At 37.2% G+C, this 27,210-nt stretch overlaps 2 protein-coding genes across 2 annotated transcripts; one reads left to right on the forward strand and one right to left on the reverse strand.

Moving 5' to 3' along the window:
* Positions 1-607: 607 nt before the first annotated feature.
* LOC139147412 (ectonucleotide pyrophosphatase/phosphodiesterase family member 7-like) lies at positions 608-9,057 on the reverse strand. Its single transcript, XM_070718509.1, has 6 exons — positions 8,780-9,057; positions 5,631-5,808; positions 3,349-3,956; positions 2,756-2,896; positions 1,884-2,012; positions 608-1,622 (listed from the first exon to the last, which is right to left on the reverse strand). The coding sequence occupies exons 1-6, from the start codon at positions 8,849-8,851 to the stop codon at positions 1,437-1,439; spliced, it is 1,314 nt and encodes a 437-aa protein (XP_070574610.1). The 5' UTR covers positions 8,852-9,057; the 3' UTR covers positions 608-1,436.
* A 6,610-nt stretch (positions 9,058-15,667) lies between these two features.
* Positions 15,668-19,918, forward strand: LOC139148673 (uncharacterized). Its single transcript, XM_070720163.1, has 3 exons — positions 15,668-15,999; positions 16,481-16,579; positions 19,601-19,918. The coding sequence occupies exons 1-3, from the start codon at positions 15,688-15,690 to the stop codon at positions 19,766-19,768; spliced, it is 579 nt and encodes a 192-aa protein (XP_070576264.1). The 5' UTR covers positions 15,668-15,687; the 3' UTR covers positions 19,769-19,918.
* Positions 19,919-27,210: the final 7,292 nt, after the last annotated feature.

The raw sequence follows: 27,210 nt of genomic DNA on the forward strand, positions 1-27,210 counted from the left end.
ACCAGATGGATCAAAATCTGGTTGTCGTCAGAAGTGGTTAATGCACTCGCAGCCTTGAAACCTTGTCTTTCAGTAGCGTAGGTGCTGTGAGTAATATCGACAAGTTGATTAGGTGTATCACTCTATTTCGCGGCAAGTATACATTCTGAATTGGGATTGATTGTAAAGTCTTACGTAGCGGAGAAATGGTTGATAGGTGAAAGCCGTGGTTTGTTAGTATTGTAATTAATGACGGCGTTTTTTGTTTTGAGAACATCTCGACTAAAAATTAATTTTTGCGACATAAATTGATTTCTCATACTTTTTTGCAGCTAGCATCAATGTTTTTTTAGAATTTTATGATCATAAATGAACCAAAATCTGTTTTGATACCATTGGTGAAATAATCAAGGGATTCTCATTCTGGCAAATTTGCTTGGGTGACCTTTGATAGTAAGACATGTGCTTTCCTGAAGTATAGGGTATTTATTTTGTTACTGACCCATATTTGTTTTTTTATAGGAAAAGTGACCCTGTTTATAGGAATTTGTTCGTGACAAGGCGACCCATTTGGGAAGCTCATACCCATACACCTTTCTATGACAGTAACCAAAGCAAACACTAAAAGGAAGAGCAAAGAAGGACAGAGAAGGATAAGAGGGCAGAACAGAAAACCGAATGAAGTGGTGAACATGGTGTTAGCTATACGTAATAAGAAGAAGGGCATCGCCGGATAAGATGTAGCTCAAGATTATCACCTTATTATTCGGTTACGAAAATATTATCCTCCAGTATATTCTAGACTTATGACATGTTCTTCGCCCTACTTCGTAGTGAAAATGCTGTCCTCCAAGATGTTATGCACTGATAGCATTGATCTTTGCCCAATTAGACTGTGAAAATGCTGATCTTCACCCATTTTGTGATAAATAATTTATCGCTCCTTTTAGAACGTAAACTTTGATCCAATTTCCATAAGTGCACACATCTCTGACGTCATCACTTTGTGGCGTGCCACTTCTCCATCCTTGCCCTCAAGTTTATTGGACTTTGTTCTTTAAAGATGAATAGTAACGTACATGCAAATAGCATGCAAATGACCCGAAAACACTATGTCTGTGAATCATTTCAGCTTGCGCGTGACAAACAACATGGATTTTCCTGGGAAGTTGACTCCATTTCGATTACTATTGGTGTGAAAGTCCGATACAAAATTTTGAACAATCACAGTAACTCAGCATCAGCCTGTTCAAGATTGTTTCTCTATCTGACCTGAACATTTATTACATGAGATCTTGACCGTGGCTTGAAGTAGAATTGCTAACAGACGGTAAATTTTTACTCACTGGATGTCACACTAAATTACCGACTCGACTAACTACACTCGAAGCTTCTTTGATTCCTTGTTCACTACCATAATTAATGCTATGGAATACCAGACGGGGAGAATAGACCACTTAGACGAAACCCATCTGTAACGTTATCACCAAATTCATTACTATGGCCACTAAGAGGTGTCTTGTCATTATCGCTTGGCAACCAGAAATGTCGTCCACCAGGAAATCCTTGACATTGTCAAGGGAACCGTTGTTAACAGCTGGCTTCAGACCAAGTAACTGACACATCAAAGGATATATGTTGACCTGTCAACGAAACATTAAAGGAAATAATGTAATTGAAGTCAATATGGGTGACCTTTATGGAAGAGAGAGTAATGTCGAAAAATGTTGCTGCATACAATGCTTAACGTTTGTAAGGAAGACATTGAGGCTTCTCAATCATGTTTAAATCAGAATTAGAACTATTATTTGAATAATGGTTATTTTGTAAATGGAGATAGCAAGAGAATTCACTGACGTCTTCTTACTTTTACAGTTGTATTTAATAGTTAGGGCAACACTCACCGATTCGAAAGGTCCTCTCTCATAATTGGCTTTAAATCGTGGACCGTATCCGTAAAATATTGACTTCATTTCCCAATATAGGAAGTCATATCCATGCGCAGTGATTGGTGTGGTATTGGAGGAAGGTGACTGAAATAGAATCAAGCGAAGGCTATACTTACGTATGTATGTACCTATGTATATATCTATATGTATATACCTCTGTCTGTCTGTCTGTCTGTCTGTCTGCCTGCCTGTATGTATGTATGTATGTATGTATGTATGTATGTATGTATGTATGTATGTATGTATGTATGTATGTATGTATGTATGTATGTATGTATGTATGTATGTATGTATGTATGTATGTATGTATGTATGTATGTATGTATGTATGTATGTATGTATGTATGTATGTATGTATGTATGTATGTATGTATGCATGTACGTATGTATGTATGTATGTATGAATGCGTGCGTGTCTGTCTATACATATATGTGTGTGCATTGAGGCATTGATTGAGTATGACTATATATATATATATATATATATAAATATAAATATATATATATATATATAAAACTGGTAAAGGGTTCTGTAGACTTTTAGTGGCGAACCATAGGATCTTTTCAGAGTGATCAAGAATTGAAAAATATAGGACTTCAAATTGTTGTGAAATTTCGGATTTGTTGATTTTTTCGAAAATATCCACATAACAGAAAAGTGGGACAAGTTGAACTGGTGGTATGAATTTTAAAAATGAGAAATATGCACGCTTTACACTCAGGTTAAACATGTCAAACTTTGGAAGGTAAAGGAAATTGCATAGTATTCTAACAAGATCGTCCAAAGATTCAATGGTCCATTTATTTATGTTGTAGCGTATCAGTACCATGATGACAAACCACGGTGGTTCTGCTTCAAGAAGTATGTCCAGGATGCGTTCATTATTCTTGTAGTGGTAATGGTCCGGTATTTCATCTTTCTTGTATACTTTTAGTTTAGGGTGAGCATTTTTCAGTTTCTGGTAAACCTAAAACACAACAAAATTAAAGTCAATGGAAAACTCTGAACGTTGATTTAATTTAAAGGATATCGGTGCAAGCGTTGAGAAGAGATAGATAAAACCTTGGAAACTTTATGAAGTGGAGATTCCTATGCAAACATTATTTGAATGGATGTACAATCAAAGCTCTTATATCAGAGAGTCGAAAATGCAGATATATTTGCCTTTCAAACGAAAGCCCTATTGGCGGCCACTTTTGATTTATGTCTATTATTTTGGTTCCACTTATAAAAATGTCCTAATCAATACAAAAATTATGTCCTCTCCTGTTTTAAGTTCGTCAGTTATATAGGTATAGAATCCAGTTATAGCCACTTCTTAAATTATTTCGGCCATAATCAGGTGAAATCCATCGACCATAGATTTGGTTTCTATCGTCGCAGCAACTTATAATAGTGTGGTAGCTCACAATAACATACCTCATCGACCTTTCCTTGTGCTGGCTGTAGCACTCCGAATGGAGCGTTTTCGGTCACGTAGAAAGCAACATCCACCTCGGAGATATAGTTCCAAATACGTATCCCCTCAGTGACTTGTGTATGACCATGGTCACTGGTGAAAATGATATTGATATTTTCCAAGAATCCATACTCTTCCAGCTCTTCAAGAAGGTAGCCAACTCCTTCATCAACTTCTTGCAGCATGTGCTCTGCTTCTGAAGAGTTAATCCCGTATTCATGGAGAACTGAGTCCAGTCTTCCATAATAGAGAAGTGTAACGTGCAGATCGTCTTCCTTCAACCAAGTGATGACGCCATCGATTCGTTCTTTAAATCCAAGGTTGTACCATCTCCAGTCGATGTTCGCAACGTCTCTATCGGGTCGGACACCCTTGATTTCAGCTGATCCCCCTGGGTACATGTAGGTGCCAGTCGTCATGCCACTGAAGTGCGCCGTCACCCAGATTGGTTCTGCGCCGGTGTCGAACCATTCTGAAATGTTGCAGGTTTTCGCATAGTCGTACAGCACGCCGGTGCTTGCGTTGTAGGCCTGATTTTTGACCACTCCATGACTCTCCGGATAAAGACCTTGAAAAAATAACAACGTGAAAGAGTTATTAGAAGTGAAAACTTGTCTTTTTACCAAGGCAAACAATATCTGAAAGTCTGGTGTATGTCTGTGGATGTGCGCTTCATTGAATTCTAGCGGTGTGGAGGGTTCGCTCTAATTTCAATAACTCAGCTCGGTTATTGAACTACCCTTTAAAAGGTAGGGATGTAAGCGATGGTTTTCATAGCTGACTTGTTTACTACGTGAGTCGGTACGAGTTTGAATCCAATTGAAATATTTCTGAATTGAAGGACCACTTAAATGAACTAACGGCATGGTGACTGATACAGCTCGGCTGTGATATTTCATTTACAAAAATGAGAAACGTGATCTTGCATGACTTAGTACAGAAATGAATAAATATCTTGCCACAGGAAGGTAAGAATATCGGTGTTTCACGATTTACACTGAAAAAGCCGCCTTCGATCCACGAGGAAAATGTAGACGCTATTGCAAGATAAGTGCATTAAAACGCTTTATGGCCGAAATTAGCAAGCGAAATTTCAGCGTTATTTTCAAAGTGGTGATGCCGTTGCCACCCAAAGGGATCAACGAAACAATTTAACAGCTATTTGAGGAGAGGTTTCGTAGAGTTTTAAGCTCGAAAGAATAAAAATCCTGAAGAATACAATTGCGAGAATATCATGTTATTTAAAGAAAGCAGGATGAGACTGCATTCACAAAAACCTTTGAAGGGGCAAGAGAATTGACAGGGGGATTAAAAAATACTAAGGGTATATTGGGGTTATTTGAAAGGATCTGGGGACTGAAACGGGGACTCAAAACGAAGCTGTCTATGATTGATATGAAAAGTGTTAGGTTGTCTCTTCAATATAAGCTTAGTGTCACAAAATTAACATATAAATCTGATTTTCAGACAAGGAGATTTCCGTAATATCTTGCCATCAAAAAGACATAGAACACAATTTTGCAAAATTCAATCGTTGTTTAGGCAAAATATGATAAATCGGTATCAACACTACCCAGAAAATAGCGGCTAACGAATGCGTTACCCTTATATCACAGTCGCTTTTCAACATGCATTAATTTACATTTCTGCTCTAAGTTCACATTTTAAGAGCATGAGGCAAGACCGTATACGATGATTTTAAGTGTGAAACGAGGGATAGATACTAGTCCTCACTGGCTTCTAATATGACACAAAATTGACAAATAAAACCTTTTAACGCATGCCAGCATAAGGCCAGAGGAAAAAATCTTGTTCATCGGATTTTTAGGACCCAGGTTCAGGAGTGGCGAGCGAGTGTTTTTTTAGTTAGGCCAAAGGTAGCAGCAGTCCGGATGCAGACAAGGCAAAATAATCTTTCCCCCTTTTAGGCTGACCAGAAATATCGTAGACAAGATACACTGAATTCAACACTATATTTCAGACGTCGCAACAACGTGTTGACAGTTCTCAGTGCAGAAACGTCAAAAGTCACATTCAGAATCCCACATCATGCCCAGGCCTGATCATGCCCGCGAAAACCCCGACGAAGTGTAGGGCGCCGTCAGCGGCGGTACTAAAGAATTTACAATGCAGAAGTATGAATTTGCCGAAATTCAAAAAAAGAATCTAAATCGGGCAAAGTAGAAGCGGCGATTCTGATGAACAATTTATTTTTTTTTCTGACCTAACATACAACGTATACCTGTTGCTATTGTGTACATTGCTGGTATCGACTCGGTCGGGTATGACGAGTACGTAAAGTTAGCTTTGACGCCCTCTCTGGCGACTCTCTCCAAGTTCGGCATATCCGCTCCGAAGAGGTCGTACCGCAGTCCATCGATCAACACCAACATGAACTTCTGTTTAGCAGCGGCGTCTACCTATTGAAGATAAACGGAAACTACAAATAGATACTTGGACACATAGCATGTTAAAACACAGGTCAAACATACGGGATGAGAACAGCATTACCATGGCAACAAGTCCCATGTGTAATAGGGGTGGGGTATGAACGTAGTCTAGAACGGACTTTCGCCATAATCTGCTCAGAATTCCCATCTGACGATATATACTAACATTCTTTACTGACGGTGTTTAAACAGTCTTTGCTAAGGGTATTCAAACATTTTCCTGATGACATTAGGCCTATTTGCTAATTAAATTCAAATTGAATTTTATATACAGGTACACCTAGGCAGTTAGCAAGAAGTAAAAACAAAACAAAACGAAAACAAAACAAAAACAAAAATACTGCCGAAATATAAACGAAGATTTTTTGGACTAGCTTCTTAGAAATACTTTTCAATCACAATTTTGCCATGACCAACAAGAATGGACGTCTCTAAGTACTTGCCGTTCACTGATAAACGTTTGTCATATTTACGAAAAATGGGGAAATGATAAAGAAAATTGAGAGATCATTTTTCATTTGATTTTTTAGAAGTCCCTATACAGTATATGATGCAAAAGGTAGCAAATTAACATGGCTTTGATTTTTTTGTTAAGATAACAAAGGTGGCAGGCATATTCAAATGTTTTACATATCAACAGTGTCCTTCCGACATTTATCCAATGTTTATCAAGGCAAGAACATATTATGGGATAGAAGCAGTCGTAAAATATTATTTAGATAAATTTATGCTACGCCATGGCAATCGCCATGACAATCGGCAAGCATAGAGCAAACCAAGTATGACGAAAATTTACTGCTGGCTCTGCTAAAATTTCAGGAAAACAAGTCTGATTGAGAAATGGTTGAAAATGTGATTCCATGGAAAGATTCTTTGATTCTGCCAAGTCTTTAGTACTAGCATGGCGAAGGTACGCTGTGTGACCAATGTCATCATCTGCTAGTGTGTGTGTGTATGTGTGTGTGTGTGTGTGTATGTGTGTTTGTGTGTGTTAGCCAATCTATTCACTCGTCCGTTCGTTCGTACATGTACACTAAATTAGTGAGCCTAACATGAAAATAAATATCTAACTCAATGTGTCCGGTTTTTAGATGTGGTGTGGATGAATATTTAGAGTAGAATATTTAGTTGAGTTGTGTCGACATGTCGTAAGTTACGAAAAAAAATGTTTTTCATAAATTTCTAGCTTCCCCGCAATAGGTCTCAACATGTGCTTGCGTTAACATAATACTTGCATATTTATACTTTGAAGCAATATCTCCAGATTTTTCATCATGTTTTCTGGAATCATTCGTTGTTTTCTTTAATTTAGTGTTATGTTTATGAAGACGTGTGCACTATGATGTGATTTGCATAGTTATTTGTCGTGGGATTGTTTAGCCATATTTTTTCAAATGTTTCTCACTCTGAAACTACTAGTCCGAAAGCTGTCATGATCATCAGGACTATTCACTCTTGACCCTTTATCTACATAGTTTGCATTATGCCAGGTCAGTGCCCTTAACGGAACAAATCATTTCGACGTTATACTCGTTCGCATATGAGTCGACAGTTCCAGTTGAACTTACGCAGGCATGTACTATTATGAAAGTGGAGCGTAGTCCTTTCGTTTACAGGAAAAATTAACTGTTTATTGAGGTTGACCCCTCACGTATTTCGTTTTAACAACGCTGTAAGTTGTAAATACATGTATTACAAGAATTAACATGCATGTGGTTCTATCTAGTCAGCTGTCTGAAACTTGAAATATGGCGAATACTGAGGATAAATTTCTGTGCTCCTCATGACAACATATTGGGCAATATGGCAAGATAAATTATTTATATCAGTCCGGCAAGTTTGAAGAGACAACTTTAATCACAAAGCCTAATCGAACTGTACGGACTATCGATATGTTTTCCTGGCTCAACCATAGTGCACAAGGTAACAAACAAAAGTTACGGCTGGTAAAATATAATGGTAATGGATAGTTACAATAATGTCAACCATGGAGCCTCTAACTCTGACGATGCTAAATGTATGATTATTCTTTCCAACCATTGCGATGATTTTGCAAAACGTGTATGACCAAAACTTTCAGAAAATACATATCGCATTGGTAAACCAGCAACTGTGGTTTCTGCTTGAACATGGTGGCTGCGGACTTCTGTTCGATGTCTACAAAAATCATTTCATGTACGACTTGACAGCCTGTGACGTGACGTGATAAAACCCAGGCCCAGTATTGACACAAGACAAACGCACGGTATCGAATGCACTAAATCATTTCTCCAAGGCGCAATCTGGTGACAAGGTCAATGAGTATGGTGTAGGTCATTTGCGGAGGTCGATTCTGACATTTGAGCTATCGCCTCAGGTTTTGCATGTTTTCAACACCGTCTCGTTTATATTGAATAGGCTGTAGACATTTCTCAGTCTGTTTAAAAATAAATATGGCGATAAACACGATGAAAATCATTTAAAGATACATCCATGATTTAGTATAACCGAGTGAAACCAGCAACACTTCCCCATGGGAAGTAACACTTAGTATAGTTGAAATTAGAACATTGGCTTTGTATGACACTGTTATTGCCTACATATGCAAAGATATATCGACTCAAAACAAAGAGTTTGGAAATTTGGAGGCTCTCAATATCGTATTCATTTATCGAAATAGCACGCCCTTTTCGACAACCCCCTTTTCGCCTCGTCCCTTGCAATAAATCACGCTATTTCCCTGCTGGTTACTGTGACAGTCTTGTGTGAAGAATAGTTTTCTCGCTGATCCGATGACAGTAATAAGCAGAGACTACACAGCTAATACATGGTGAACCGTCTGTCTTCACACGGGTACACTGAGTAAATCTATGGAGTAAATCTATGGATGAACTAATGAACTCCCTCTTTCTCTCTGAAAAATGTATTTGCTGGACAGATAGATCAGAGAGTATAACATTACCTGTTCTCGGTCTGTAGAGTACAGTAGCACCAGCAAACAACACCACGTCATTCTGTGCGAAACCAACATCATGATGACAAAGTTACCCTTTAAAACGGCCGACAGAGCTTGGCAATAATTGATCAACGTTTAAGTCTGGGACCTTGCCAGTCCTTCCCACGCGGAGTACGTCTCCGGGTTCAGTTACTGAAGACCCGGGTTCAAGACCCCTTAACCAAAGGCCTGGACCTCCGTTTATTGTCGATGCCCCGGTAACTGATCGCGACAGATATGAGAATGATCCGGCCCTCTTACAAACGCATTATAAATCCTTTCGTTCTTAAAATTCTGTAGAAAACCCCATATTCGTAAATTCTCGTATCAACTAAATTAGAGGGTCACCTTTGATGATTTGTTTTTCCATTATTTTTCTGGATCGAATATCAACTACAGTTTCTTGATCTACTCTAAAAAGCAAATTTTGATGCGAATTATTCAGTTTGTCAGCTCAGACTGTACGTGTTTAGACTGTAGTGCTATTATTTACATTTAAAGGGACATAAACTGTAACTTGTGGAAAGTTTTTCAGTATTCTGCTTCTGTATATCAACTACCGTGTCTAACCCAAATCCGTTTGTCCTGCTGAAATTTCGAGTATTCTTTTTGTCATCACAGCTTGTTTGTGTGCCTGTGATCATTGTTTATTGTTTACTATGAATTCTAGTCGGGACTTGAATACAATTGTCAACAATAACAATGTAGATTATACTCATATAGGTTGTGTTGATATGATAAATACTTGGCAATAAATTACAGTTTAGGGATTCAATGCAGAAAGTGTAGGGAAACCATAAAACAAAAGTTCTGAAAAATAGCCAAAAAGATACAGCTTATGGAACTTTAAATCCTCTTCCGGACAACAGATCAAATAGCGATCTTTCACTAAAGAAACGTGGAAAATGAACAAGAATGAACATGCTCCTCGTGTTTCCGAGCATGCTATTGGTCAGCTTTCGTCACATTTGCATGTCTCGTCGCAAATTCTTCATCGCGGTTGGACAGTAGTCTAATTAATGAGTACTTAACGTCAGTTCTTTTCGTCGTCTTTCGTCTCATTATAATATTCAGGCATTTCTTTATGTCACGGACATGACAATTGACAGAAATAGTTGCAAAAAGGGACCGTTCATTCATGCAGTCGACTCTGAAAGGGGGATTGTCAAATTATCTTGTAGGGGTTGTATATCTGGAAACTTATATTAGCGGTGTGATTTTCAGATGTAGGGTTCACATCGTGAGTAGCACGACCTCTATAGGTCAGGAGGTAAACCACTCATTTTTACTGAGATAAAAATATTTATTATACGCACAATTTAAGGTGATAGTATCAATGGTTTTCATTCACTTATATAAGTAACCAGGCAAACAAAAAATAACCAAATAGACAAAATGTAGCGGGATTTTCCTTAGCTTAGTCTTCGTAATAGGTTTATGTGGCGTTGAGCGAGAAAGACACACATCGGCAACTACAGCATGAACCAACGGGATCGGCGGTACTGTTGTTTTGTGGCTTTATGGGTCTTGAAATATGATATTACGCGCTCCACGTTAATGCGACACCGATTAAATTAATCTCGCCAACTAGTTGAATAGCTTGATACTTTGTCATAAGTGGATACTTGTCAATGTATCCAGGATTAGCTGCACGGACGGACGGACATGACCAAACCTAAAAGTCCCCCGAACGCTGTCCGTGGGGACTAAAAAGGTCTCCCTTATTGTAATGATGAGATGTCTCTTGATTTTTATGGAATTTAAAACAAGCGATAGAAATGCATGTGTCGTCGAAACAAGGGTATTTTTCCGAGACATTGTGCTTGATCACTATAGGCGACCCGGGGGTACTTGAATGTAAGGGGCGACTCGAGTTAAACAGGTTGCGTTGCCTGCAATACTTGAAACACCCGCATGCTTTCATAATAACACATTATTTGCATTGCAAGAACAAGATAATGGTGTGCACTTATGTCGACACTCGCTCAAAATCCTGCCATCCATCTGTCACACGCCAAGTCATTCTCTAATTGGAAGGCATGCATTACACTGCCATGACGACAACGCAAAGCAGTGTCTGAATATTATAATGCGACGAAAGACGACGAAATTAACTGACGAGTCCTCGACGGCTACTAATTAATTAGTGTTCAGACTAATCCCGATGTAGATTTGGCGACAATATATGCAAATGTGACAAAAGCTAACCAAAAGCATGCTGAGAAACACGACGAGCCTGTTCATCCTCGTGCGTTTTTTTCACTTTCGTTTAGTGAAAGATTGCTTATACGATAATAATAACTTTCCACAAAAGAGAATCAGAGATATCAGAAGCAGCATTAACTTTAGCGTCGTTAGATAATTGATTTGGACTTGGCAAGGGCTCAAGCGAGAAAGCGAGACTCAGTCTAATGCGTCATAAACACATGGTGCGCCAAAAAGATGAAAATATGGAAAGGAAGGGAACATCTTTATTGCAAAGCGACAAGCTATGTATTGGAGGTAACTGAAGAAATACAACTCAATGAACCAAATGACATAAAGTATTAGAGGGTTGCAAACACTGCATACTGGCAATACACGAGCACGGCATACCAAGCCGTGGTAATAAATATAGTGTCGACTAAAACTAAATGCAAATGGTTCATCTTAAGTTCATTCAATAAATAGGCGTTGCGAATTCAATAAGTGAATTCTTATTCTCAATCGCCACACAAGCTCTGTATTTCAATGCTCCTGTTACGTATGCCGATGCACGTTTCTATTGAAAATTTTCACGAACACATTTCCATTGTTGTTAATGTTCAAGCTTCCTCTTGACTACTACTTCGACAACATCAAATTTGGTCAAGTGAAAGTTACTATAATTTGAACGAGCTTGGAACTAATTTGGAAAGAATGGATTTTGCAACAGTTTTTCAATAAATTAAGAAACTTGTGTAACATTTTAGACCATAGTTTGCTTACCATTTGAAAATTTTATTCAAAATTTGCAATGTTGTGCCTTTGTTACGAGTAAGAATAACTCCGTGATAGTATCTGATGCAATGTTGTCCAAAGCAAAGAAACACCATTATTTTGTAATATTAGATCCATGGTCGCTGAAACACAGGTAATGATATTAAGATTTATTACTTCGCCCTGATCAGAATGCAGTTTTGCAATCAATGCAAAGTGTAGTAAGCCAGCATCATTATAAATGTGCCGCTCACTTCATGAAGTTTTTCGATCGATTTATAGCACAGGGTCATAATAATAATAATAATAATAACTTTATTTCGAGAGCCAGCTCAGAGAAGGAAAGTATAAAAAATAACAACAACAAAAGTTACAATCGATTGAAACAAAAAAAAAGTCACAGCAAACCAAGTAAAATGCCAAAATAGCAATACGACAAAAATGGGAAACCAAAGTAAATGATTAAAATACTGTGGACATCACCCTTTTCCACCATTTACTCTCTCTTCTAATATAATCAGACATGACTGCACTTATCAAGGTATTAATACTCCTGTTAAGTCTAATGTAAAACGAGCCCTCATAGCCCGCTGCTTACTGTCAAATGTCGAAATGCAGTTCTGCACAAAAGTATCACTAATGCTTATTCGGTTTCTGATATTTAACAAAATTCTGAAAGAATTATTATACGCAACACGAACATCACTCATATTCTGTTTGGTGTAAGAACTCCATAAATGTGAACAATACATTGAAGAACAATAACTTTGAAAGAGGGTAAACTTAACTTTAGTGGAACATTTACAAAATTTACGGATCCATAAATTCGCTTTAGAGTACAAAGACCTCAATTGTCGCCTGATATCATCATTGTCATCACCCGATGAATTCAGAATTACACCCAAAAACAGTGTTTGTCGACAAATTTCAGAATGGTATCATTTAGGTAGACATTGGGAAAACGTGAGATTTTACAACGTAGTGGTTTAACCAACAAACATTTCGATTTTTAGCATTAAAGACAATGTCATTATTAGCTGCAAAGCTACAACAATGTTTGATGAGTACATTTAGTCCTTTAATCGAAGGACAGATAAGGACAATATCGTCTGCATACAACAGATGATTTACACATTTTCCAGCAAGGAAACACCCGGTTTGGAAGAGTCTAGCTGATTACTAAGATTGTCCACATATACTGCAAAAAGCCAAGGTGAGAGTATACCTCCCTGTCTGACACCATTATACACTGGGAAAGGGTCAGATAAAATATGACCCCATCGAATACGAAATTCCTGGTGTCTGTACCAGTACAATAACAATCTAATTAAATACATTGGAACAGATCTATTGATCAGTTTATGGAATAATGTCCAATGTCCACAGGGTCATTTCAATCGTGCCTTGACTATGTTTAGTGTTAAGAAACCTGAAAATAAAGAAAAGTAAAGGACATTTGTAACTGCACTGACTCAAAAGTTAGTATTTTCAGAGGCTTCAGCAACCATTGTTTATTACACGAAAGTAAGTATATGTTGTGGAATATATATTTGTCGATGCGATTTTGTTTCGTTCGATGAAAACAAAAAGAATTGTTTGCACTACCCTTCACTAAGATTTCGTTATTATCGTAATATCTTCAAAATTACTACTATATTATTATCCTAATTAAGTTCCAATCGTGTTTTTGAATAAGATTTCATACAAAATAGGAGAGAAATTTACCCCAAACCTCTCCTGAGTTCGACCGAAATATGCCCTCACACATCTTTAAATATGTCTGCAAAATAAATATATGAAACTCCTGTCGTCTGTAACCTACACAATGGGAAGAGGTCGTGGTGCATAGATTTTATCGCCTGTTACAATAAGACTGCTGGTACAAAACTGGTAAAAATGTTACTTGAGTGGACTATTTATACCTTATCGAGAAAGCGTAAATTATTCATACTATCTTTTTAAAATTATGTATAGTCAAATGTGCATGCATACTGACAACAAGTTGACAGTTTACATTACACAATATTTTGCATACCGTCCAGAAATTCTACTCAATTTTGCAATGTTGTGCAAATGTTACAACTATGAACATCTCCAAGATAGGATCTAATGCAATGTTGTACAAAAAAAAATAAATAAACAACACTTGCATTGAATGACAAAAGATAAACGTCTGTGCATATTTTTGTCACTGAAACACAAGAACTGATCTAAATTTATAACTTTGCCTCTATCAAACTGTAGTTTTTAAATCCATTGACAAATATAGTAAGTCAGGGTCATTTCAAATGTACCCTGACTACAATAAGTTATTTATTAACCTAACATTAACGAAAGTCAGGAATATTTAAAAAGTACCGTGACTCATAAGTTGTCATTTACAGCGGTATTGTGAGACTATTAGGTATTATGTCTTAATAGTATTTACACAAAAATAACACTTTAATCATATATATAGAAAAAGACTAGTTTGCACCTGTTTTATGAAACAAAAGGATATTGATTTTTTCCAATTGAAATGACAAATGAAATTTGCATAATATGTTTTCTCAGAGAACGACCACTTCAGTTTGTCATAACTTGCTGCCTCAAGGTATGGCATTTGTAGTACCTGCAGAATATGACTTTTATGGTTGTTCAGTGGTTATTTGGAAACTCTAACTGAAATATATTTAACAGTTATTCTTATGCTGCACATTATTGTTTATATGCAGAACTAAAAAAGTTATAAGAAAAGTAACCTTCGATGATGCAAATCAATGAAAGAATGGATATTTTATTGTACTGTGTATGCTTGTTTGTTGTCTATAACTTACTTCACGGGAAGAGATTTTGATGCCAAGCCCTTGTTACCTTTAAAGTAAGGTCGGGAGAAGGTCGCGGTGCCTAGATTGTATCGCCTGGAATAGTAAGGTTGCTGGTACAAAACTGATAAAAACGTTACTTGAGTGAACTATTTATACAGTAAAAGCAAAGTGTAATTTATCGATATTGTCTGTTTATTCATAGTAAAATGTGCATAATATCATACACGGAAAGGCACATTTTTTCGCAGATGCGTAACAGAAACGGTACAGCTACATTCAACAATTTGTAATAACAGAGCATATTGACTAGACAAGTAAGTTCCTGCGACGACAGTGTTGCCTCCTAAGAGAGTGATTGTCGGGTAGGTGCAAAGAAAATTGTTTGGCACAATGAGATTGGAAAGTTCAACTCTTAAAACTGTAGCAACTCTGCAAATCAATCCTTTTTCAACGGTGGAATTCGCTATTTTAAAACGTGATATTTGAGAATGTTCAATATGTCTTAAGTGTATTGTATTCGTCAATTCGATGCATTATTTTCAGCGTTCGTCTATCCTCATCGTTCATCGAAATTTTTCATGAGATATTACTGTAGACCATCTGAATCTCCTCATCAATATCGCTATCGACTCGTATCATTTTTCCAATTACTGTTAATCCCAAATATCAACAAAGTTCGAATTTAAATGGGCATTACAAAACTGGCAAATGCGACCAGTTTTGAAATCAATCCTTGTAAAAAAAGAAAACGCAATAACCATGGTGCGATATTGTCGTTCTGGTATATCTCTGCATCGAACATTCATCAACCACTCTCATCATCATCATCATCATCATTATCATCATCATCATCATCATCATTACCAGCTTCACAATTGACCCTATTAGTCGTCATCATCACTATCACCGCCATCAAAGATTATCATCATTATCAATATAACTATCGGTGTCTTTAGCATTACTTTAATTTGTTTTACATTTCGAAAAGTACCACAACCTTTAGGGGTAACATAGTTTGCTCGTAGATATTTTTGATTGTGTTTAATTGCTCAAGAAATGCTATGAATGTGTTCATTTTTTCCAAGGCATTGTTAATTACCAAATACAAAGATGAAGTACGTCATCGTTCTGCTGTGCGCCCTTCTTCCGATCAAGAATGGTGCCAAAAATGGCGCTTACCATTCGTCCCAGTGGGTATGCACTTTAGCAAATATGAGGACGTACGACTACGCCATATGGAACACACTTATAACACAAGGTGTTCCATGCTTTGATGAACTGATGGAGATACCTAAACTCCTGGAAAATGAAACTCCAGGGAAGACGTTTACTGTTTACCAAGACATTGGTCCATTCATTGGTGACACTAGTACCTTCCGAATTATGGCCGTGCTAGAGGAAGAAGTAGACAAGGTCGACTTGGTAAATAACTGACTGAAATCCAACTGCGCATAATATCTCATCCCTTCTTTCGATTTATTCTGTATATGACTATGGCCATGTGTATCTCTCTAACCCTCTACCATGCTCTCTGGCCTTCCTTAGTGTTCTTTTACATGAGAAACTCTTTGTATATTTGTTTGCGTCCATACTCCAACATTTGGCTTTTCTTTTCCTTTGTAGATCATACCAGTATTTAAAGCTAATTGCTTTAGTGTTACTATTGATTTCTCGCTTTTTGTTGATTTACTGATTTACTGATTTGGTGCATGGGTGGGTGGGTGGGTGGGTGGCTGGGTGGCTGGGTGGCTGGGTGGGTTATTTGGTTGGTTGGTTGGTTGGTTGGTTGGTTGGTTGGTTCTACCAATTTATTTATTCTCTACCAATTTATTTATTCATTTGTTTATTTCTCTTTTAAGGTTAACAAAATTCTTCATATATTGTCTTTGTTTCCTAATTGCAGGGTCCAATATTGCCTGGTGAATATACCGATGAATGTTTAAAATGCACTGGGAACTTCTACAAAGGTGACATGTTTGAGGTGATCTGTAACCAAGCTGTTGTAAGTACACGCATATGATAATTTACCAAAACATTAAATGACAAAGTGCAGTATATGACTACAATGTGACCCTAATTCATTTTAGCTCACGTGCTCACAGACGTGAGCTAATGTCGTGGCGATGTCTGTCTGTCCGTGAGTGTGAGTGTGTGTGTGTTTATGTGTCTGTCTGTCTGTCTGTCTGTCTGTCTGTCTGTCTGTCTGTCTGTCTGTGTGTCTGTGTGTCTGTCTATTTACACGATAACTCAAAAACGACTTGGCAGATTCAAGTCAAAGTTGGTGGACAGGTACCATATGCCAATGGCAAGAAGTGATTAGCTTTTGTGGCTTGCATATTTATAAAGTTATGAAATATCATTTTTTTTCATATAACGGTTACCAATTGAGACAGTAATGACAGTGTCAACATGTACCAAGAAATACTGCACAAAATTTCATGAAGCTTTTCACATATGACAATCTCAGAACATAATGATGACACTGTGTCATGTCAATTACCTGCACATTAGCATATTTAATGAATTTTTGAAGTCAGTGATATAACTCCTAAATTCCTACACCAAATTTGATGATACCAGCTACAAATATTGATCTGATAGATATTTAATTGTACTGAGAAGTATAGGGCATTGTCAAGTTAATAAAAATCTTATTTGCATATTTGATGAAGTTTTGTAAGTAGTTATATAACTCCGAAATAACTGCACCAAATTTAAGGAATATTTGAAATCTACTGCAGATACTGATTGGACAAATATCTGACTATGTGGAGAAGCATTTAGTTGTGTGAAGTCAAGAAAGGGTTCATTTGCATATTCAATGAACTTTTTCGTTAGTGATGTAACTGTGAAATAATGGTACCAAATTTGGTGAAACCTGTTACAGATTTCGTTCTGATTAATATCCAATTATCGGGTGAAGCACTGAGCAGTGTCAAGTTCATGAATAGCTCCTTTGCATATTATAATAATAATAATATAACTTTATTTCAGGATGTAAAGCGAAACACTAAATTGTGTATGCTATCCCATACATCAAAAGCAGAAAGAACATAAAATAAAAAGACAGAGACAGAAAATGATTAATGATCTGACAGATCTCTAATTCATATTCAATGAAGGTTTGCAGTTAGTCATATAAATTCGAAATAACTGCACCAAATTTGATGAAATCTACTGCAGATACTGATCTGACAGACATCTGACTGTGTTGTGAAGCATTCAGTAGTGTGAGTTAATGAAAGGTTCATTAGCATATTTAATGAACTTTTTAATTAGTCATATAACTCCGAAATTACAGCATTAAATTTGATGAAACTTGCTGCAAATATAGATCTGATAGATATCTAATTGTCCCATGTAGCATTGAGTAGTGTCATATTAAATGAAGTTTTGTAATTAGCGATTTAACTCCGAGAGTACTGTGCGAAAGTTGATGAAACCTGCTACATATAATGATCTGACAGATATCTGATTATTCTGTGATGCCTACAACTATGTAATGAACCTGTTGTAAACCACTTTAGCACATTCAGTTCATATCTGGTATATCCTAACATAGATGTGCTATATCCGCACTAGGGCCATCACTGAGTTTAATTAGTTCACATCTTCGTCTTTGATAAACTTCATATATTATCGTTTGTATTTGCGTGAATATTTGACGATTAAAACTAACTTATTAAATACAGATTTGTATTACTGCGGGCTTAGTTATCAGGACATAATAATGGGAGGATCAATCTCTTTTCAAACACACTGACACGAATACTTTCTTGTTGTGCTCTGATTCCATGAGCTGCACCGCGATATTACATGTAAAAACACAGCGACACAAATGCATTGTTTTCTCACGCTAATGGCAAGATTTTCTGCTAGGGTACAAGTTGCTCATACAAAGGATTTCTTGTGTTCATCAGAAATATTTTTGTTTTCTGTACAGTCGTAAACATGTTCACACAAATATTGTTGCTAATGTTTTTATCGTCGACTTTCGAGTGAGAGTTTTATATACCAAATGACAGGAAGGATAGACTGAAAGGTCTTCCATCTTTACAAAGCTTTGTTAAGTTTTGTTCATCTGAACCTGATCCATTCACAGCTTTGATGACTGGCTTAGTTTCGAACTTACAACGCAGCACTGAAGAGTGTTCTATATGGTAGCTCAGTCAGATATAAGTCAACTCATTCAGTGCCTCCCCTTCTATGTCCGATACACTAAAAAAGAGCATTCACAATTCACCCGTCTAGTCATGCTCCATCGACATTCGTACAGCTATTCACATCATGTTAAGAAAACTGAAGTAGTTATGATAATTTTTCAGCACTTCTCACTTACTAAGGAAGGATCCATCTATGCAATTTAATTAAAATGTGGGTATAGTGTTTCCGGGGACGGGAGCACAGGAAAGTTGATTTTAAATGGAATGTTTTTACAGGGCAGGGGAAAATCGACAGGTTTTTAAGGGGAAAGTTTTTACAGGCTTGGATGAATCGACAGGTTTCTTCGCCACAGGACAGGGGAGCTTCAAAAATTCAAAATTAGCAGGAGGAACACGCAAAACTATGTGTGCAGTGGGTAAAAGTGAAGTTCGAGTGCGCAAGAGTAAGTCGAAACATTTTCAGTTAGCAAATTATTGACTTAAAATTAGTCAGTTTACATTACTTGTCATGCACAATACATCTTATCATAAGAACCCCTTTACAAGTGCATTGTCCGTTAGCTGCACCAGTATTATGCTTTCTTCAAATATGATGTGACTGGTATCAAGCAATTAACATACTTTTCAGGTCAAATAAGTTTCACTTTAGAATATCGATTACGTTTTGAATGTATCAAGGACATTCAAACTTGACTAAATAACACTTTAAAAACGAGACAAGACCACCCTTTCCACCTTTGTCCTTTGCTAGCGCAACAAAAGCTAGAATGGCAAAAATCTGATATTGAAGAACGTCCATGCCTGACCTTTTTAGTCAGACCCTGCAAGATATTACCTGCCCTGTTTTTTTTTTCTTTCAGATTCAGAAATGCCCAGACCGTTTAACTGGAGGGATGCACTGGGGCCAACCGGAGGGCTCGAAGATAACATACTCAAGCCCCGTTGTGTACTGTTCCTACAAGCAACGTGGAGATACGAACTATTACTATTGCAAAGATTATCTGCCTGAGGTCCATGTCGTACCGTAGATTGAGTAAACTTACTCATTTGCAATTTGCCGAGTGTGCACTGATTTTATTGATTATAACTTTTAAGATCAAAAATGGAATGTAATGAACTGAATTAAAAACCCGCTGAGGGTTCAGTCCTTAGATTCTAAAATAAATAAATGAATGTTTGCAGCTGTCCAAGTCGAGGCTCTATGTATGTATGTATGTATGTATGTATGTATGTATGTATGTATGTATGTATGTATGTATGTATGTATGTATGTATGTATGTATGTATGTATGTATGTATGTATGTATGTATGTATGTATGTATGTATGTATGTATGTACATGTATGTATGTATGTATGTATGTATGTATGTATGTATGTATGTACATGTATGTATGTATGTATGTATGTATGTATGTATGTATGTATGTATGTATGTATGTATGTATGTATGTATGTATGTATGTATGTATGTATGTATGTATGTATGTATGTATGTGTGTGTGTGTGTGTGTGTATGTATGTATGTATGTATGTATGTATGTATGTATGTATGTATGTATGTCTATATAGTTAACAATGTCTTGCAAATTGAGAAATTGTAATGTAAATATAAACTACAATAATAATACAATAGCTAAATAACTATGTCAGTACGGATTTGGTACTTTCTATTCTGTTAGGATTTCAATGCAATTGTTCTTCAGCATATATCTAGAGTACGTGAAGGATTGTCGTAGAAGTTCAAAAGCAAATTCGTTCGTTTACGCGGGCAGTCGAAGCTCATTGCGATCAATAGAGTTCATCATCGCACTTATATTGATCAGCGCAAAATATTAACAAGGAAAAAACAGAAAGCGACTTCTAGACCAGCGTCAAATTTTCCTCAATACTGATCATAATGACCTTGTGTGTCACTCATTGACTATTATACCAAGCAAGGCCATAGCAGAGTGGCAGTTTTACGAAATCTAGCGTCTGGGTCGTCAAATTGTCATGATAGTGTGGGGGAATGAAAATGAGAAAAATCCGTGACAAATTGCGTTCAACTCTTCTGCATTAGCAAACACCACATAAGCCATAAGCCAAAAGGCCCCTTTGGCCCTTTAAGCTTTGTGGTTTTCAAGATTACAAGTCGTAGAGAGGCGCGCGCCCTCTATCCTCCGATATGAAAAGTACTAGAAGTGAAACGTAACATAACCCAATTTTTAATTATTCTATAACCAACATATCCAAACCTACAGCTAAGTAGTCTATACACAATTCAGGGTGACCGATTAGTCCAGGCGATATAACATTGTACAGTCCTTGCGGAAAATCTTTACAGGAAAGTTATTATGGCATTCTTCATTGTCACATTTTAATGCCAATATAAGTAATATACAGAAATCCTATTAATTTTGTATAACACAACGGTCTACATTTCTGCTAATTTTTGCTACTACTTGAATTGTTAATTCCTTCCCATAGTCTACGGTATTGATTAATTTCAATGACTATGTAACGGGATGTCAGTCATTATGAGTGTCACACGTATCGTATTTGTTAATTAATTCGTTGATTGTTCGTTGAAATTGTGACTCTTTTATTTTGATTACGCGTAAACCAGGTCTCTCCTTGTGGAGGGACCGTGACAAGAATTATACCATACCGAGGCCGTTTACTCGCTGTAACTATTTAAGGGGGAAAACCGATTAATTATTTGTTCTACTGTCTGATCCAAGAGATCTGTTGGAAGTGGTATGACGGCTCTACCTCAACCCCAATTTCTCGTGAGCCATCGGAAATGGAAGAAAAACTGTGACGTTTATTAAGTTTCTTAAGTTGACGATGTAAACCTTCCGACGTTGAGGGTTTACAATCACGGCTGGTGTTCGTTCCACAACTCGCACTTCATACAGAGTCGAGTCTTCGTCGTCAATGGTAAATTGGCCTCGCTCGTCCTGCCAAACTACCCGCTGCACAGATGCGTTCTGATGCTTCATGCGGAGTGGCCTGTCGTATGGAAAGCCGTACCTGTCTTAAGTAAAGTAAAATGGTTATTTAATGTGCATTTGTTATATAGTGATGCACATTCGTTATATAAGTGATGCCCATTTGTTATATAGTGATGCACATTTGTTATATACATGTAGTGATAGGCATTTGTTATATGGTGATGCACATTTGCTATTTGGTGATGAGAATTCGTTATATGGTGATGTGCACTTGTTATGTAGTGATGTGCATTTGTTATATGGTGATGCGCATTTGTCATATAGTGATGCACATTTGTTATATGGTGATGCGCATTTCTTATATAGTGATGCACATTTGTTATATGGTGATGAGCATTTGTTATATTGTGATATGCTCTTGTTATATGGTGATGTTCATTTGTTATACGGTGATGGGCATTTGTTATATAGTGATTGGCATTTGTTATATAGTGATGTGCATTTGTTATCTAGTGATGGGTACTTGTTATATGGTAATGCGCATTTTTATGCGGTGATGCGGGTCTGTTACATAGAGATGCACATTTGTTATGTTGTGATGGACATTTTTAAAATCATAATGGGCATTTTTTATTTCGCGACCGGCATTTGTTATATTTTAATGTGTATTCCTCACATTGTGATGGCCATTCCTTATATTGTGACGCGCATTCTTTATATTGTGATGCGCATTCGTTATATTATGATGAGCATTCTTTATATGGTGATGGGCATTCTTTATATCGTGATGTGGATTCATCATGTTGTGCTGTAGACGTTTCATTATGTGATGAGGACCATACAACGCATATTTTTGAGATGAAAATAAATATTTGTGTATTCAAGAAACGTTTAGAATAATGAAACTCAATTTCTAAACGGTAACTTGGCATATGATTCAATATCATATAACTAAGAATTAGGTATATCACCACCTGGTATGTTTAAATAACTGAAATTATAACCACTCGTAATATAGCATCGTTGGCGTAATACAAGTTTTACGGTACGACCGCGACCGGGGTTAAGAAAGCGTCCTCTGAGAAGCCGGAAGCCCGGCGCAATCCCAAGGGAGGACTGTCTGACGAAGTTGTGTGTTTGATTTTCACGGTCGGATCAGTTAAAATTACATGAAGCTGCATGTGAAAGGCGGTGAAATACAGCCGTTTGCAGGATCACAGAACCGAATGGTTGTACACTCTATGATTTTAGTAATTACTGTCATTCAGGTAGGTAGAATTCTTTGTTAAAATATACATTGTATTTCCCTTGAAACTTGAAAAGAGCATGCAAAATAATTAACTATGACTTTCACAAAATAAAGAATGGACAAATTTTATGATAATAATAACCACATCAATGAAGAGAGAAAGCAAGTTGTGTTAATCTGTCATGCAAACTACACACCACCTTTCTTTTAAACACACATCAGAAACATTGTTACATCTACAGTGTCTATGTTATCTCTAGTAGAACACTGCACACAGGTGATTGCATTTTTTTGCTCTTAAATATGTAGTGATTACAAGAAATCCATATCACTATTACTGTTTGAGTCACACAGAATGCAGCAGTTTACGTCTGGATGTTCTGAATGATTTGTATCTTATGATCTGACAAAGAGACTGGGGATATTATTAAAATTTTGTATTTGCCCTATTGTGCATCATTGCGTGTGAATGTATGCCTGAGCAACACGATCTGAAAGAGCGGATACTACATCCTATCGCTGGAGGCACCATCATGCTCAATTTTACGCCCAGCTTATATCAGCGCTCATTTCCTATTTTCAACAAACAAAACGCGTCATCGAACACTTTGACGCTCACTGTGTTAATTTTGGGATCCTTACCCGGAACAGCCATGCCCTTGAAGATATTGCATATTATATCTACAATACTTTACAAATTCCTATCTACAGAAGGATGCGAAAGACTGACCCTTGGTTTAAACATGGCAGTGATTGTTGTTTTTGCGGCCTCGTTCGTGGTCAAATTGTCTGATCTAGGTCACGCCTGCTAGGTTGCGACAAGGCCGAATAATGCCCGAATAATGCATTCAAACAGTTAACGGCTGCACGGTAGAACCAGGGGCAATCGTCTAAATTTAGCTGTGTCAGACCGAAAGCAGAATATAGGGACTGGTCAATGTCTTCGGCCTGAGGGGGGTGGATTCATGGAGGGGGTGTCACCCTTTTTTGACTTTGGGATAGGGGAGTCTCGTTTTTGAAATGCCCCATATGGGGGTCAGTGTATTTTTGAATTTCAACACGGGCTCACACTTGCCTAAAGTGCATCGTGCCAGCCACCCATTTCATCATTCAGATGCATGTTTCGTCGCGCCCTTCGGGCCGCAACTTTAATAATAATAAGACAAATTTTTAGAGCCCCCTCCAAGCGCGAAACTTGAATGTATCAGACATAAATATATCAGAGATATGTAAATGGCTAAAATTCTTTTGGCGCGCCCTTGGGGCGCGTTACTTTAAAATATCAAACGCAGTTTTCAGCAAGCCCCAGCCATGTGAGAGGTCAGAAATCGATAGTCTGCGCCCCCAATCTGCGCTAGCGCATTTCAATCGGCGCATCGACAATGGTAATAGCTTTGGACTTTGACCTGTGCTAACATGAGCATGCGCGAAAAGTTTTCAAGATCCTCAGGTCGTGTACTCTCTTACTGGTATGTCATGCATTACGGTAGTTTCGAGATACCCAAACACTCACATGCTGTCAACTTTCCGAATGGACGAAGGTGAAGCGGATTGAGGGAAGCGGGCAGTACAAATGCTTTGGATAGATAGTATCCTCAGCTGGGAAAGAAAGTTGGGCATAAAAACGGCACCTGATATGAAAAAATTGGAAACAATGAAACCGCCAAGAAGAGATCAAGACAGTCAGCCTGAAAGACAGTCGAACTGCAGTCCGGACCGCCCATGGTTGATGTACCGTACCGCAAAGTGTTTGTCTGTGCATGGAGGTGGAAACGAGCCGGAAATCTTAGCAGGAAATCTTAGTTGTCGTAGATTTGTCATTTGATGATCTGCAGATTGAATTTTTTTTCAGTGAACTTGCCAATTTTAATAACTTTCCTTCAAAATATTTTACAAGAAACTGTCTCAGCAAATGTTATGAATACTGATAGTTTTCTTTGATGATCAAAAGACAGTGGTGTGCACAGTCCCAAGACGAAAACGTTTATCCAGAGAAAAAAATAAATGACGATCATCTGCAGCGTTTTAAAAGTATAACTGTCTCTAAGAAAACATTAGCAGGATCACCAGTCTCAGTTTGTGTACTTAAAGTTGCTGTTATAATGAGAAAAATTTGTGCGAAACCACAGACTGCCAAATGTTCTCATCAGTGGTTGTTTATAAAGAATTTTAGAGATGAACATGGCATAATGACTGCAGCTACCAAGAGGCACCACCTAGTAACAATGGATGACATGCATACTTTCAAAGTAACAGAGCTTTCCAAATATGAAAAACAGGGGAGAGATTTGTCTATAATGAAATCATTAAATGTGTATCAAAATATGAGTGTTCATTGTCAAAAAAACTAAAAAGGAATTTTCACTTTCCTTTGTCTATAATGAAATTATTCATCATTTCTATACCCTTAACATCATTTATTGAGTACCAGAAGTGCTTGTTGAAAATGGCTCAGCATTATCATAATTTGTGCTTACTAATTTATTTTGAACCAAATTCGTAAATTTACTAACAATTTCGAAAGGCCAGGGAGAGCACAGTATAGCATGACAGGTTCTTGTTACTTTTTTGTTTTTCCTATGATAATTCAGTAATAGAAAGCAACATGCATTAATATTTCACAATCAAATTTTTTCTTACAACAGTTCTCGACATCTAGTTATGCATATAAAGTGTGGAATACATTCACAGCTCATTCAGAATGCTGTATTCAAACTTAAGAATTGACACTTTTAAATTCCTGTGACAATGTTATCAAAACACAACCCCGCCAAAGTGTGACACTTACATTTTGCCGTACAAACTGTACGAATCAAAGGAGAAAGATGCTAAATATCGTCGATTTTTGCCCTTTCCATCGAATTAAAGGATGGATGTGGTAAGTACAGGACATGATGCTGCCACAAACCAAATATTTCAATTGTCTGGCATTTATTTGGTGTGTTTTTCTTGACTTGAAAATACAGATGTTGTAATCTCACTTGCTCCCCTTGTCTATAGAGGAAGTGAATAAGTCTTACCCTAACCCTAACCCTACTTAAGCCTAACCCTACCCTAAACATTGGAAATACATATCAACAGACAAACAAACAAACAAACAACAAACAAATAAATAAATAAATAAATAAATAAACTGCTCTTTATTGACAAATTTTAACAAAAAGCGTTTCGCTGTTATTTTATTAAAAATAACAAATAAACAAATACAAACACATACAAACAAACAAACAGACACAGACACAAATAAACAAGGAGTACAAGCTTCCATGATTTTACTATGCATACACCCACACGGTGGCCGCTATGTATCGAATAACACACGTAAAAGTGGGCTAGCGGCTGGGTAAGCCTAATTCACGTGCCGCGTGCCAGGGACTCGTGAGAAATTATACGGAGGGAGGGAGGGCCTAATTAAAAAGAGTATTCGACGGAATCTGACACAAGCACAAAACGGAATCTAGGAATTGCGTTAGTTTATACATGCCCAGAGTATATTCAGGCAACACCACAATAGCACTATTAACGGTTACAGATTTGTCACCAAATATAGCTGTACGCGCGCGAAATCAGAACACAGCTTGAAATGCGGACAAATTTTACCAATGTTGCATACATGGCTTTTTTGCAGCTTGTACTCTGAGTCGTGAATATGCCTTTTAGTATTCATTGTTACACTTGTAGTCGTGTACTAAGATGTGTTGTCGTCATTTTTACATGCGTAATTTTCAAAAGCGTTATCCAAAAATGCGGACAAATATCTATTTTTGGATATTAATTAGAGAACAGTCACGTAAACTGTGAACAACCCTATCCCTATCTCAACTCCATCTTTGTTACACCAAACTCACAAAAGTCGTGGATAGAAATTAATTAATAGGAATAAAGTCTTTAAAGTTTGAACAATTTCGAAACTTCTACAAACAGAGAGGCCGACTCTGTCTTGGAGCCGAGTTGTCGCAGAGCAGAGAAGTTTGCGACCGGCCTTGTTCTCATTGTATTCAAACTTATTGGCATGTAAAGATCGGCAAAACTGTGCATTTTGTCGCAAAACCTTCGCGATTTTTGTGACAAACTGATGGCGAATCATAGTGATATTTGGGAAAGGGTGTCAGTCATTGTTTTCATTACCAGAAAGTAAACTGAAGTAATGCGGAATAACAAATGTTACGGTAATAACACAGCGTTTAGGTATAAAAGTTGGCTACAGATGGAGACATACGGGATACGCTATCCGTTCACTTGATCGCTAGGTCGGAAGCAATTTACACTCAAAGTCGATGCCTAAA

This window comes from Ptychodera flava, chromosome 13 (genome assembly GCF_041260155.1).
Source record: "Ptychodera flava strain L36383 chromosome 13, AS_Pfla_20210202, whole genome shotgun sequence".
Classification (NCBI taxonomy): Eukaryota; Metazoa; Hemichordata; class Enteropneusta; family Ptychoderidae; genus Ptychodera; species Ptychodera flava.

Coding starts and splice junctions, on each gene's coding strand:
- LOC139147412 (XM_070718509.1), bottom strand. CDS start 8,851: ATGATGTTGGTTTCGCACAGAATGACGTGGTGTTGTTTGCTGGTGCTA. Junction 5,809..8,779: donor ACTCTACAGACCGAGAACAG/GTAATGTTATAC, acceptor TATCTTCAATAG/GTAGACGCCGCTGCTAAACA. Junction 2,013..2,755: donor CACCGTGGTTTGTCATCATG/GTACTGATACGC, acceptor ATTCTATTTCAG/TCACCTTCCTCCAATACCAC.
- LOC139148673 (XM_070720163.1), top strand. CDS start 15,688: ATGAAGTACGTCATCGTTCTGCTGTGCGCCCTTCTTCCGATCAAGAAT. Junction 16,000..16,480: donor AAGTAGACAAGGTCGACTTG/GTAAATAACTGA, acceptor TCCTAATTGCAG/GGTCCAATATTGCCTGGTGA. Junction 16,580..19,600: donor TGATCTGTAACCAAGCTGTT/GTAAGTACACGC, acceptor TTTTTCTTTCAG/ATTCAGAAATGCCCAGACCG.